The sequence below is a fragment of the Heterodontus francisci genome, chromosome 5 (genome assembly GCF_036365525.1).
Source record: "Heterodontus francisci isolate sHetFra1 chromosome 5, sHetFra1.hap1, whole genome shotgun sequence".
Lineage (NCBI taxonomy): Eukaryota > Metazoa > Chordata > Chondrichthyes > Heterodontiformes > Heterodontidae > Heterodontus > Heterodontus francisci.
In genome coordinates this window covers 6,876,224-6,891,436 of record NC_090375.1, presented here as the reverse complement: position 1 = coordinate 6,891,436, position 15,213 = coordinate 6,876,224, and the positions used below count along the sequence as shown (strand labels likewise).

The 15,213-nt window shown below is 45.9% G+C and overlaps 1 protein-coding gene across 3 annotated transcripts in view; it reads right to left on the bottom strand.

Moving 5' to 3' along the window:
• The window catches only part of abcb8 (ATP-binding cassette, sub-family B (MDR/TAP), member 8), a 143,318-nt gene that overhangs the window by 25,039 nt on the left and 103,066 nt on the right, over positions 1 to 15,213 (bottom strand). For 2 of the 3 annotated variants that reach the window (XM_068031058.1, XM_068031059.1), the window contains one exon: positions 12,631 to 12,767. The exons of the other annotated variant lie outside the window; for it this stretch is intronic. In XM_068031058.1, the coding sequence (XP_067887159.1) occupies positions 12,631 to 12,767 (137 nt within the window). The remainder of the gene's footprint in view (positions 1 to 12,630; positions 12,768 to 15,213) is intronic. 3 annotated transcript variants of the gene reach the window in all.

Here is a 15,213-nt window from a genome sequence, read left to right as displayed (position 1 = left end):
ACAACCTGCCAATGTGAGAATGACCCATTTATTCCTACTCTCTGCTTTCTGCCTGTTAACCAATCCTTAATCCATGCCAGTATATTACCTCCTATCCTATGTGCTTTTTAATTTTGCTAACCAACCTCCTGTGGGGGACTTTATCAAAAACCTTCTGAAAATCCATATGCACAACGTCCACCAACTCCCCTTTATCAATTCTGTTAGTAACATCCTCAAAAAACTCCAACAGTTCCGTCAAACATGATTTCCCATTCATAAATCCATGTTGACTATGCCCAATCAGATCATTACCAAAAACAAAGCCAAAACATTGTATGCTTTCAAGAAGGAGTTAGGAGCTTTTGGGTCTAAAGGGATCAAAAGATATGGGGCGAAAGCGGGTACAGGTTACTGAGTTGGACGATCAGCCATGATCATAATGAATGGCAGAGCAGGCTCGAAGGGCCTACTCCTATTTTCTATGTTTCTATATTATTATCCAAGTGTCCATTTATCACATCCTTTAGAATAGATTCTAGCATTTTCCTTACTACTGATGAAAAGCTAACAGGTCTGTAATTCCCTGTTTTCTCTCTCCCTCCCTTCTTCAATAGTGGGGTGACATTTGCTACCTTCCAGTCTGCAGGAACTTTAATTTTGGGGTTTTTGTGCCTTGAAGGAATGTATAGTTGGTGGAAACTATGTAATATTTCTTTAAAGACTATTGTCTATGCACCTTTTAATGTACTTTCTCAATCACCTCAGCCAATTTGCCCCTCATACCTTCACAAAAATGTCCTTTGTTCAAATTTGACACACTTCAGATTGAACTCTCACTTTCAAACATAATGTAAAGTTTTATCATATTATGGTCACTCATCCCTAAATGTTCTTCTACAACATTTATTTATTTACTTAGAGATACAGCACTGAAACAGGCCCTTCAGCCCGTCGAGTCTGTGCTGACCATCAACCACCCATTTATACTAATCCTACATTAATCCCATATTCCTACCACATCCCCAACTTCCCTCAATTCCCCTACCACCTACCTACACTAGGGGCAATTTACAATGGCCAATTTACCTATCAACCTGCAAGTCTTTGGCTGTGGGAGGAAACCAGAGCACCCGGCGGAAACCCACGCAGTCACAGGGAGAACTTGCAAACTCCGCACAGGCAGTACCCAGAATCGAACCCGGGTCACTGGAGCTGTGAGGCTGCGGTGCTAACCACTGTGCCACTGTACCACCCAGTATTAATTAACCCTTTTGCATTACATAATACTAGATCTAAAATAGCCTGTTCTCTAGTTGGTTCCTCAACATACTGCTCTAGAAAACCATGCCTAACACACTCCAGAAACTTGTCCTCCACAGTATTAGTGCTCATGAGGTTTACCCAGTCAATGTGCAGATTGAAGTCACCCATGATTACTGTATTACCCATGCTACATGCTTCTCTAATCTCCTGATTAATACCATGCCCCATTATACCACTATTGTTCAGTGGCCTATAAACAATTCCTACCAATGTTTGATGCCCCTTGCTGTTTCTTAGCTCCAGCCAAACAGAGCCCACATTTTGTTCTTCCAATCTGAGATCCTCCCTCCCTATCAGTGCGAATGATAAGGCTGAAGCATTTGCAACAATCTTCAGCCAGAGGTGCCGAGTTGATGATCCATCTCGGCCCCCTCCTGAAGTCCCCAGCATTACAGATGCCAGACTTCAGCCAATTCGATTCACTCCGCGTGATATCAAGAAACGACTGAAGGCACTGGATACTGCAAAGGCTATGGGTCCTGACAATATTCCAGCAATAGTACTGAAGACATGAGCTCCAGAACCTGCCGCACCCCTAGCCAAGCTGTTCCAGTACAGCTACAACAGTGGCATCTACCCAGCAATGTGGAAAATTGTCCAGGTAAGTGCTGCACACAAAAAGCAGGACAAGTCCAACCCGGCCAATTATTGCCCCATCAGTCTACTCTAAAGTGATGGAAGGTGTCATCAACAATGCCATCAAGCAGCACTTGCTTAGCAATAACCTGCTCAGTGACGCTCAGTTTGGGTTCCGACAGGGCCACTCAGCTCCTGACCTCATTACAGCCTTAGTTCAAACATGGACAAAAGAGCTGAGCTCAAGAGGTGAGGTGAGAGTGACTGCCCTTGACATCAAGGCAGTATTTGATCGAGTATGGCATCAAGGAGCCCTAGCAAAACTGGAGTCAATGGGAATCAGGGGGAAAACCCTCTGCTGGTTGGAGTCATACCTAGCGCAAAGGAAGATGGCTGTGGTTGTTGGAGGTCAATTATTTCAGCTCCAGGACATCACTGCAGGGGTTCCTCAGGGTAGTGTCCTGGACCCAACCATCTTCAGCTGCTTCATCAATGACCTTCCTTCAATCATAAGGTCAGAAGTGGGGATGTTCGCTGATGATTGCGCAATGTTCAGCACCATTCACAACTCCTCAAATACTGAAGCAGTCCGCGAAGAAATGCAGCAAGACTTGGACAATATCCAGGCTTGGGCTGATAAGTGGCAAGTAACATTTGCACCACACAAGTTCCAGGCAATGACCATCTCCAACAAGAGAGAATCTAACCATCTCCCCTTGACATTCAATGGCATTACCATCACTGAACCCCACACTATCAACATCCTAGGGGCTGCCATTGACCAGAAACTGAACTGGAGTAGTCATATAAATACCGTGGCTACAAGAGCAGGTCAGAGGCTCGGAATCCTGACGCGAGTAACTCACCTCCTGACTCCCCAAAGCCTGTCCACCATCTAGGAGTGTGATGGAATACTCTCCACGTGCCTGATGGGTGCAGCTCCAACAACAGTCAAGAAGCTCAACACCATCCAGAACAAAGCAGCACGCTTGATTGGCACCCCATCGACAAACATTCACTCCCTCCACCACCGACGCACAGTGGCAGCAGTGTGTATCATCTACAAGATGCACTGCAGCAACGCACCAAGGCTCCTTAGACAGCACTTTCCAAACCCGCGACCTCTACCACCTCGAAGGACAAGAGCAGCAGATGCATGGGAACATCACCACCTGCAAGTTCCCGTCCAAGTCACACACCATCCTGACTTGGAACTATATCGCCGTTCCTTCACTGTCGCTGGGTCAAAATCCTGGCACTCCCTTCATAACACCAGTGTGGGTGTACCTACCTCACATGGACTGCAGCGGTTCAAGAAGGCAGCTCACCACCACCTTCTCAAGGGCAATTAGAGATGGTCAATAAATGCTGGCATAGCCAGTGACGCCCTCATCCCATGAATGAATAAAAAAAATTAATGTACTGATCCCATCCCTCATTATCAGTGGAATACCACTTCTTTTTCCTTTTTGCCTGTCCTTCCTAAATGTCGAATATTCTTGAATATTCAGTTCCCAGTCTTGGGGTCACCCTGTAGCCACATTTCTGTAATGGCAATTAGACCATACCCATTTACCTCTATTTGGGCCTTTAAATCATCTAGCTTGTTGTGAATGCTGTCTGCATCAGGCAGAGTGCCCTTAACCTTGTCTTCTTGACATTCTGCATTCTAAGACTAGTTGATGATTGCCTTTGTTTCACCTGTCTTCTAATGTTGCTTGCTGCTTTTCTACCTCCTATTACCAGCTTTACTTCCTTCCAATTTGAGCAACTCCTCAGGTTACCATCCCCCTGACAAGCTAGTTTAAACCATCCCCAACAGCACCAGCAAATCTCCCTGCCAGGATATTCGTTCCAGTCCTGTTAAGGTGTAGCCCATCCATCTTGTACAGGTCCCACCTGCCCCAGAACCAGTCCCAATGCCTCAAAAATCTGATGCCCTCCTTCCGACACCAATCCTTCAGTCACCTGTTCAATCGATCAATCCTCCTATACTCACTAGCATGTAGCACTGGGAGTAATCCTGAGATTTCTGCTCTTGAGGGCCTGCTTTTTAATTTCCTTCCTAACTCCCTAAAATCCGCTTTCAGAACCTCATCCCCCTTCCTACCTATGTCATTGGTACCAATGTGGACCACAACCTCTGGCTGTTCACCCTCCCCAGAAGGATGTCCTGCAGCCACTCTGTGACATCCTTAACCCTGGCACCAGTGAGGCAATGCACCATCCTGGAGTCACATTTACTGCCGTAGAAATGCCTCTCTGATCCCCTGATTATCAAATCCCCAATCACTATTGCTCTTCCACTCCTCTTCCTGTGCAGCTGATCCACCTGTGGTGCCACAGACTTTGCTCTGGCTGCACTCCCCATCTCCCTCACCAGCATCCAAAATGGAAAACCGATTAGCAAGCAAGATACACTCAGGGGAATCCTGCACTGCCTGCCTGGTTCTCCTAGAGTCACACAGCACAGAAACAGGCCCTTCAGCCCATCATGTCCATGCCGGTCGTCAAGCACCTATCTATTCTATCTACTCCCAGAGCACTTAAGAAAGTGGCCTCCCAGAGTACTTAAGGAAGTGGCCCGAGAAATAGTAGATACATTGCTGGTCATTTTTCAAAATTCTATAGACTCTGGAAAAGTTCCAACGGATTGGAGGATAGCTAATGTAACCCCACTATTTAAAAAAGGAAGCAGAGAGAAAACAGGGAATTATAGACCGGTTAGCCTGACATCAGTCATGGGGAAAATGCTAGAGTCCATTATAAAAGATGTAATAGCAGAGCACTTGGAAAACAATGACAGGATCGGACAAAGTCAACATGGATTTACGAAAGGGAAATTATACTTGACAAATCTACTGGAATTTTTTGAGGATGTAACCAGTCGAATAGATAAGGGAGAACCAGTGGATTGGTGTATTTGGACTTTCAGAAGGCTTTCGATAAGGTCCCACATAAGAGATTAGTGTGCAAAATTAAAGCACATGGGATTAGGGGTAGAGTACTGATATGGATAGAGAACTGGTTGGCAGACAGGAAACAAAGAGTAGGAATAAATGGGTCTTTTTCCAAGTGGCAGGCAGTGACTAGTGGGGTACCACAGGGATCAGTGCTAGGACCCCAGCTATTCACAATATATATTAATGATATAGAAGAGGGAATTAAATGTAATATATCCAGGTTTGCAGATGACACAAAGCCGGGTGGGAGTGTGAGCTGTGAGAAGGATGCAGAGAGGCTAGAGTGTGATTTTGAGTGAGTGGGCAAATACATGGCAGATGCAGTACAATGTGGATAAATGTGAGGTTATCCACTTTGGTGGCAAAAACAGGAAGGCAGATTATTATCTGAAAAGCGATAGATTGGGAAAGGGGGAGGTGCAGCGAGACCTGGGTGTCCTTGTGCACCAGTCGCTGAAAGTAAGCATGCAGGTGCAGCAGGCAGTTAAGAAGGCAAATGGTCTTCATAGCGAGAGGATTCAAGTACAGGAGCAAGGATGTCTTGCTGCAATTATACAGGGCCTTGGTGAGACCACATCTGGAGTATTGTGTGCAGTTTTGGTCTCCTTATCTGAGGAAGGATGTTTTTGCTGTAGAGGGAGTGCAGCGAAGGTTTACCAGACTGATTCCTGGGATGATGGGACTGACGTATGAGGAGAGATTGAGTCGGTTAGGATTATATTCGCTAGAGTTCAGAAGAATGAGAGGGGATCTCATAGAAACCTACAAAATTCTAACAGGACTGGACAGACTAGATGCGGGAAGGATGTTCCCGATGGCTGGGGAGTCCAGGACGAAGGGTCACAATCTAAGGATAAGGGGTAAGCCATTTAGGACTGAGATGAGGAGGGATTTCTTCACCCAGAGAGTGGTGAACCTGTGGAATTCTCTACCACAGAAAGCAGTTGAGGCCAAATCATTAAATATATTCCAGAAAGAGTTAGATATCGTTCTTAGGGCTAATGGGATCAAGCGATATGGGGAGAAAGCGGGAACAGGGTACTGAGTTTTAACGATCAGCCATGATCACATTGAATGGCGGTACTTGAAGGGCCGAATGGCTTACTCCTGCTCCTATTTTCTACGTTTCTAACCCCATTTTCCAGCACTCGGCACGTAGCCTTGTATGCTATGGCGTTTCAAGTGCTCATCTAAATACTTCTTAAATGTTGTGAGGGTTTCTGCCTCTACCACCCCTTCGGGCAGTGTGTTCCAGATTCTAATCACACTCTAGGTGAAATTTTTTTTCCTCAAATCCCCTCTAAACCTCCTGCTCCTTACCTTAAAACTAAGCCTCCTGGTTATTGATACCTCCGCTAAGGGAAAAAGTTTCTTCCTATCTACCCTATCTATTCCCCTCATAATTTTGTATAGTTCAATCAGGTCCACCCTCAGCCTTCTCTGCTCTAAGGAAAACAACCCTAGCCTATCCAGTCTCTCTTCATAGCTGAAATGCTCCAGCCCAGGCAATATCCTGGTGAATCTCCTCTGCACCCTCTCCAGTGCAATTACATTCTTCCTATAGTGTGGCGACCAGAACTGTACACAGTATTCCAGCTGTGGCTGAACTAGCATTTTATACAGCTCCATCATAACCTCCCTGCTCTTATATTCTATGCCCCAGTTAACCACCTTATCTACTTGTGCTGCTGCCTTCAGTGATCTATGGACAAGTACACCAAGGTCCCTCTGACCCTCTGTACTTCCTAGGGTCCTACCATCCACTGTATATTCCCTTGCCTTGTTAGTCCTCCCAAAATGCATCACCTCACACTTCTCAGGATTAAATTCCATTTGCCACTGCTCTGCCCATCTTACCAGCCCATCTATATAGTCCTGTAATCTAAGGCTTTCTTCCTCACTATTCACAACAGAACCAATTTTCGTGTCATCTGTGAACTTACTGATCATACCTCCTATATTCACGTCTAAATCATTAATGTACACTACAAACAGTAAGGGTCCCAGCACCGATCCCTACAGTACACCACTGGTCACAGGCTTCTAATCGCAAAAACAATGCTTGACCGTCACCCTCTGCCTCCTGCCACTGAGCCAATTTTGGATCCAATTTGCCAAATTGCCCTGGATCCCCCATAGGCTGGTATCTTCTTGACCAATCTCCCATGCGGGACCTTATCAAAAGCCTTACTGAAGTCCATGTAGACGACATCAACTGCTTTACCCTCATCTACACACCTAGTCACCTCCTCGAAAAATTCAATCAAGTTAGTTAGACACGATCTCTCCCTGACAAAGCCATGCTGACAATCCTTGATTAATCACTGCCTCTCCAAGTGGAGATTAATCTTGTCCCTGGCAGTCACCCATTCCCTCTCTGCCTGCATGTTCTTAACCTGCGTTGTGACCACCTCCCTAAACATGCTATCCACGTAGTCCTCTGCCTCACGGATGCACAACAGTGACTCCAGCCACCGCTCGAGTTCTAAAACCCAGAGCTCAAGCTTCTGCAGCCGGTGACACTTCCTGCAGATGTGTTCGTCTAGGACACGTGATGCGTCCATGACTTTCCACATACCGCAGGAAGTACATTCCACTTTGCCGAGCTGACCTGGCATTCCGTAACTTTAAAAACTATTTAGTCGAACTAGAAGTAGAATAACTTACCAGTTACTCACCAATCAGCTTCTTCCCCTGTACCAAAAAGAGAGGCAGCTACTGGAGGTTGAGAAATGGTAGAAAAAAAAAGAAAAAGGAGCCCCTCCCTCACACACCAAAACTCCCACTTTCCACTCTGCACTCAAAGTAGCTCTCAGTGCAGACAAATTTATTTTCTCTCTTAATTTATGGCTCCCCACCTTATTGAACTCCCTCACTTACCAAAATCCCATCTTCACAATCTGTGCCCTCCAGCAGCACTAGGTGCAGACATATCGGAAGATGTTCCGCATATCTTACACAGGAAAAAGACTAATGAAGAAGTGCTGGAAATGGCTGGAGAAAAGAGGGAATTAGTGCATAACATCAAAGAGAGAAAGATACAATACTTCGGTCATACCATTAGAGCAGAAGGTAGACAGAGACAATTATTGGAAGGAAAGATCGATGGAAAATGTAGGAGAGGGAAGCAGAGAAGAAAGTGGAACAGATATAATGGACTAGATGCAGCTGACCGCTGCAGAATGTTACGAATGCTTCCATTTTTTTTGTTAAATTATGAGGATTTGGGTTTTAAAACTGAAAATGATTCCATCGATGCTGGAACTTTGTGTTTTTTTTTTAAAAGAGGTCATCAGAAGGTCTTTTGGACTGAGCTCGTCAATAAACAATTACCGGAAGGCAGAAATAAAATCAGAAAGTGCTGGAAATACTCAGCAGATCAGGCAGCATCTGTGGAGAGAGAAACAGAGTTAACATTTCAGGTCTCTGATCTTTCAACAGAATTTCAGGTTTCCAGCATCTGCAGTATTTTGCTTTTTTACAGTCATAGAATTATACAGCACAGAAACAGGCTCTTCGGCCCATCGTGTCTGTGCCAGCCATCGAGCATCGAACTATTCTAATCCCATTTTCCAGCACTTGGCCGGTAGCCTTGTATGCTATGGCGTTTCAAGTGCTCATCTAAATACTTGTTAAATGTTGTGAGGGTTCCTGCCTCTACCACCCCTTCAGGCAGTGTGTTCTAGATTCCAACCACCTTCTGGGTGAAAAAGATTTTCCTCAAATAACCTCTAAACTTCCTGCCCCTTACCTTAAATCTATGCCCCCTGGTTACTGACACTTCCGCTAAGGGAAAAAGTTTCTTCCTATCTATCCTATCAATGCCCCTCATAATTATGTATACCTCAATCAGGTCCCTCCTCAGCCTTCTCTGCTCTAAGGAAAACAACCCTAGCCTATCCAGTCTCTCTTCATAGCTGAAATGCTCCAGCCCAGGCAACATCCTGGTGAATCTCCTCTGCACCCTCTCCAGTGCAATCACATCCTTCCTGTAGTGCGGTGCCCAGAACTGTACACAGTACTTCAGCTGTGGCTTAACTAGCATTTTATACAGCTCCTCATAACGTCCCTGCTCATGTATTCTATGCCTAGTCCTCCCAAAATGCATGACCTCACACTTCTCAGGATTAAATTCCATTTGCCACAGCTCTGCCCATCTTACCAGACCATCTATATCATCCTGTAATCTAAGGCTTTCCTCCTCACTATTTACGACACCATCAATTTTCGTGTCATCTGCAATCTTACTGATCATACCTCTTATATTCACATCTAAATCATTAATGTACACTACAAACAGCAAGGGTCCCAGCACTGATCCCTGTGGAACACTACCGGTCACAAGCTTCCACTCGCAAAAACCCTTGACCATCACCCTCTGCTTCCTGCCACTAAGCCAATTTTGGATCCAATTTTCCAAATTGCCCTGGATCCCATGGGCTCTTACCTTCTGAACCAATCTCCCATGCGGGACCTTGTCAAAAGAAGATAAGAAAAGATTTATGTTACTGGAAGACTCTGGAAGGAAATAGTGAGAGTTCAGGCCAACATGTATCCCAAAAGGTGAAGGGTAGGACCAAGAAGTCCAGGGAACCCTGGATGTCAAGGGATGTAAAGGATGGATAAGGAAAAAAAAGGAGGCTTATGGCAGATTCAGGGGCTGAAAACAGTGGAGGCCCTAGAGGAGTATAGAAAATGTAGGGGAGTACTTAAAAAAGTAATTAGGAGAGCGAAGAGAGGGCATGAAAAAACACTGGCGGGCAAGACAAAGGAAAATCCCAAGGCATTTTATCAGTATATTAAGGGCAAGAGGATAACCAGGGAAAGAATAGGGCCCATTCGGGACCAAAGTGGCAACCTGTGTGTGGAGCCGGAGGACGTAGGTGAGGTTTTAAACGATTGCTTTTCATTTGTGTTCACTATGGAGAAGGACGATGTAGGTGTCGAGATCAGAGAGAGGGATTGTGATATACTCGAACAAATTAGCATTGAAAGGGAGGAGGTATTAGAGGTTTTAGTGGGCTTAAAAGTGGATAAATCCCCAGGCCTAGATGAGATGTATCCCAGGCTGTTATGTGAGGCAAGGGAGGAGATAGTAGGGGCTCTGACACAAATTTTCAAATCCTCTCTGGCCACAGGAGAGGTACCAGAGGACTGCGAATGTGGTACCATTATTCAAAAAGGATAGCAGGGATAAACAAGGTAATTACAGGCCGGTGAGTCTAACATCAGTGGTAGGGAAACTATTGGAAACAATTCTGAGGGACAGGATTAATCTCCACTTGGAGAGGCAGGGATTAATCAGGGATAGTCAGCTTGGCTTTGTCAGGGGGAGATCATATCTAACAAACTTGATTGAATTTTTCGAAGCGGTGACTAGATGTGTAGATGAAGGTAAAGCAGCTGATATAGTCTACATGGACTTCAGTAAGGCTTTTGATAGGTCCCGCATGGGAGATTGATTAAAAAGGTGAGTCCATGGGATCCAGGGCAATTTGGCAAAGTGGATCCAAAATTGGCTTAGTGGCAGGAGGCAGAGGGTGATGGTTGAGGGTTGTTTTTGTGATTGGAAGCCTGTGACCAGTGGTGTACCACAGGGATCGGTGCTGGGTCCCTTGCTGTTTGTAGTGTACATTAATGATTTAGACGTGAATATAGGAGGTATGATCAGTAAGTTCGCAGATGATTTGAAACTTGGTGCTGTTGTGAATAGTAAGGAGGAAAGCCTTAGATTACAGGACTATATAGATGGGCTGGTAAGATGGGCAGAGCAGTGGCAAATGGAATTTAATCCTGAGAAGTGTGAGGTGATGCATTTTGGGAGGACTAACAAGGCAAGTGAATATACAATGGATGGTAGGACCCTAGGAAGTACAGAGGGTCAGAGGGACCTTGGTGTACTTGTCCATAGATCACTGAAGGCAGTAGCACAGGTAGATAAGGTGGTTAGGAAGGCATATGGGATACTTGCCTTTATTAGCCGAGACATAGAATATAAGAGCAGGGAGGTTATGATGGAGCTGTATAAAACGCGAGTTAGGCCACAGCTGGAGTACTGTGTACAGTTCTGGTCACCACTCTATAGGAAGGATGTGATTGCACTGGAGAGGGTGCAGAGGAGATTCAACAGGATGTTGCCTGGGCTGGAGCATTTCAAGCGATGAAGCGAGACTGGATAGGCTAGGGTTGTTTTCCTTAGAGCAGAGAAGGCTGAGGGGGGACCTGATAGAGATACACAAAATTATGAGGGGCATAGATAGGAAGAAACTTTTTCCCTTAGTGGAGGTGTCAATAACCAGGGGGCATAGATTTAAGGCAAGGGGCAGGAGGTTTAGAGGGGATTTGAGGAAATATATTTACACCCAGAGGGTGGTTGGAATCTGGAACACACTGCCTGAAGAGGTGGTAGAGTCAGGAACCCTCACAACATTTAAGAGGTTTTTAGATGAGCACTTGAAACGCCATAGCATACAAGGCTAAGGGCCAGGTGCTGGAAAATGGGATCAGAATAAACAGATGCTTGTTGGCCGGCACAGACACAATCAGCCGATGGACCTGTTTCTGTGCTGTATAACTCTATGACTCTATGATCTGTTTTCAGATAAATACCCAACAGGGGGCTTTTATGACTTGGGAAAGATGTTTACAAAAAAGTGACTGGTCAAGATTTATAGGGGTCAGGAGGCTTGACTCTTGTGACATTGTTTTTGGTTTCACATTGGACAGTGAGTTGGTGATATGGACAGTGTTAAAAAGACAGTTGGAGAAAACTTGACAAGGGAGCAAAACCCCAATTGAGCCTGTTGCAGCCCCTCGAAAGCCTGCCAGTTTTGTTCTGTCTCTTTGAGAAGCTCTGAGAAGCAAGTGTAAGAAACAGACTGAAAATGTTGATGCATTTTTCCTGGAAACCCTGCCCAAACTGATCTAGGAAGATCCCAGTGACAGCTGTCTGTGCGTATTTGGGACTCCAAATCAAAACGAAGGACAACTGACATCTTTTCATATCTTCTCTTTTTTCTTCAAGAATTATCAAGTATTTGGCTAAAGTATTCTTTTTGTCTTTTTTTTTGTAATAGAGCTCTAAAGAGTAAATCTCTTTTTTTGGTAAACCGGTGTGTGTGTGTGTGTGTGTGTGTGTGTGTGTGTGTGTGTGTGTGTGTGTGTGTGTGTGTGTGTGTGTGTGTGTGTGTGTGTGTGTGTGTGTGTGTGTGTGTGTGTGTGTGTGTGTGTGTGTGTGTGTGTGTGTGTGTGTGTGTGTGCGCGCGCGTGGGGAGCTAAGGTAAAAAGGAAACTTTTATATTTCAATCTGTGTGTTACTGTTTTGCATCATTACTTGTTTTATAATAAAATGATAATTCTGTTGTTTATTGAAGAAACCTGGTTAGTGTATTGTATTCTGGGATAAAAAATAGAGTTTATGATTGACCATATCGGTAACTGGGAAAAACATGTAAATATATGTTGTGACCTATGGAGAAGTGGAACTAGAAAAACAGTGCACTCTTCCTGCCTTGGTCATAACAAGAATGTGTAAGGACAGCACAGGATATACAGAAGTGGAGATCCATGACAGTCAACCTTCTGGGAAGATGACACCTACGACCGAACGAACGTACCTGCCCGGGAGTGTTTGATGGGACAGTGTAAATGGAGCTTTACTCTGTATTTAACATCACTGTATGATCAAATAAGGATCTGTGGCTGATTTTGCCCCCTCCCTAGCCTGGATGCACCATGTGTAATCACAGAACACTGAGGCTGTTGGACACATCTAAGGCTTACAGACCTGAAAATAACATCGTGGAACTGCACCTGTCCAATTAGAGCATGCAGTGGGATCTGGGTGCCCCCTTTTACGGGGATTAACGGTTCCAGCGTCATGAATTCAAACACTCGGCTTCCAGAGCTCATCCCACGAATAACCTGGTAAAAAAACAGACAGTGGGGGTTCACAGTCGTGCTGTTCACAGACACTGGACGGGTTCTCACACACACTGGGTGGGTTCTCACTCTCTCACACACACCGAGGGAGGGGGTGGGAGAGGTTTTCTCACAGACACACACACACCCGGGGCAAGGCGGTTCACACACACACACCAGGGGAGGGGGTGGGGAGGTGCATGCACGCATGGTGGCATAGTGGTATTGTCACTGGACTAGTAACCCAGAGACCCAGGGTATTTCTCTGGGGACATGGGTTCGAATCCCACCACAGCAGAAGGTAGAATTTGAATTCAATTAATAAATCTGGAATTAAAAGCTAGTCTAATGATGGCCATGAAACCATTGTTGATCGTTGTAAAAACCCATCTGGTTCACTAATGTCCTTTAGGGAAGGAAATCTGCTGTCCTTACCTGGTCTGGCCTACATTTAACTCCAGACCCACAGCAATGTGGTTGACTCTTACATGCCCTCTGAAATGGCCTAGCAAGCCACTCAGTTGTACCTAACCGCGACAAAGTCAATAAAACAGAATGAAACCGGACGGACCAGCCGGCATCGACCTAGGTACCGGAAACGACAATGGCAAACCCAGCCCTGTCGACCCTGCAAAGTCCTCCTTACTAACATCTGGGGGCTTGTGCCAAAGTTGGGAGAGCTGTCCTTTTGACTAGTCAAGCAACAGCCTGACATAGTCATACTCACAGAATCATACGTTACGATGTCCCAGACTCTGCCATCACTATCCCCGGGTATGTCCTGTCCCACTGGCAGGACAGACCCAGCAGAGGTGGCGGCACAATGGGATACAGTCAGGAGTAAGTTGCCCTGGGAGACCTCAACATTGACTTCGGACCCCATGAAGTCTCATGGCATCAGGTCAAATATGGGCATGGAAACCTCCTGCTGATTACCACCTACCGCCCTCCCTCAGCTGATGAATCACTACTCCTCCATGTTGATCACCACTTGGAGGAAGCATTGAGGGTGGCAAGGCTGTAAATGTACTCTGGCTGGGGGACTTCAATGCATCACCAAGAGTGGCTCGGTAGCACCACTACTGACCGAGCTGGCCGAGTCCTAAAGGATATATCTGCGAGACTGGGTCTGCGGCAGGTGATGGGGGAACCAACACGAGCGAAAAACACACTTGACCTTGTCCTCACCAATCTGCCTGCTGCAGATGCATCTGTCACTGACAGTACTGGTAGGCGTGACCACCGCACAGCCCTTGTGGAGATGAAGTCCCGCCTTCACATTGAGGATACCCTCCATCGTGTTCTGTGGCACTATCACCGTGCTAAATGGGATAGATCTTGAACAGATCTAGCAATGCAAAACTGGGCATCCATGAGGCGCTGTGGGCCATCAGCAGCAGCAGAATTGTACTCAATCACAATCAGTAACCTCATGGCCCAGCATATCCCTCACTCTAACATTACCATCAAGCCAGGAGACCAACCCTGGTTCAATGAAGAATGCAGGAGGGCATGCCAGGAGCAGCACCAGGCATACTTCAAAATGAGGTGTCAACCTGGTGAAGCTACAACACAGGACTACTTGCGTACTAAACTGCGTAAGCAGCATGCAATAGACAGAACTAAGCAATCCTATAACCAATGGATCAGATCAAGGCTCTGCAGTCCTGCCACATCCAGCCGTGAATGGTGGTGGACAATTAAACAACGAACTGGAGGAGGTGGCTCCACAAATATCCCCATCGTCAATGATGGGGGAACCCAGCACATCAGTGCGAAAGATAAGGCTGAAGGATTAGCAACAATCTTCAGCCAGAAGTGCCGAGTTGATGATCCATCTCGGCATCTTCCTGCAGTCCCCAGCATCACAGATGCCAGTCTTCAGCCAATTCGATTCACTCCATGTGATATCAAGAAACGACTGAAGGCACTGGATACTGCAAAGGCTACGAGCCCTGACAAGATTACGGCAATAGTACTGAAGACCTAAGCTCCAGAACTTGCCGCGCCCCTAGCCAAGCTGTTCCAGTACAGCTACAACACTGGCATCTACCCGGCAATGTGGAAAATTGCCCAGGTATGTCCTGTACACAAAAAGCAGGACAAGTCCAACCCGGCCAATTACCGCCCCATCAGTCTACTCTCAATCATCAGTAAAGTGATAGAAGGTGTCTTCAACAGTGTCATCAAGTGGCACTTGCTAGCAATAACCTGCTCAGTGACGCTCAGTTTAGGTTCCGCCAGCTCCTGACCTCATTACAGCCTTGGTTCAAACATGGACAAAAGAGCTGAACTCAAGAGGTGAGGTGACAGTGACTGCCCTTGACATCAAGGCAGCATTTGACCGAGTATGGCATCAAGGAGCACTAGCAAAACTGAGGTCAATGCGAATCAGGGGGAAAACTCTCCATTGGTTGGAGTCATACCTAGCGCAAAGGAAGATGGTTGT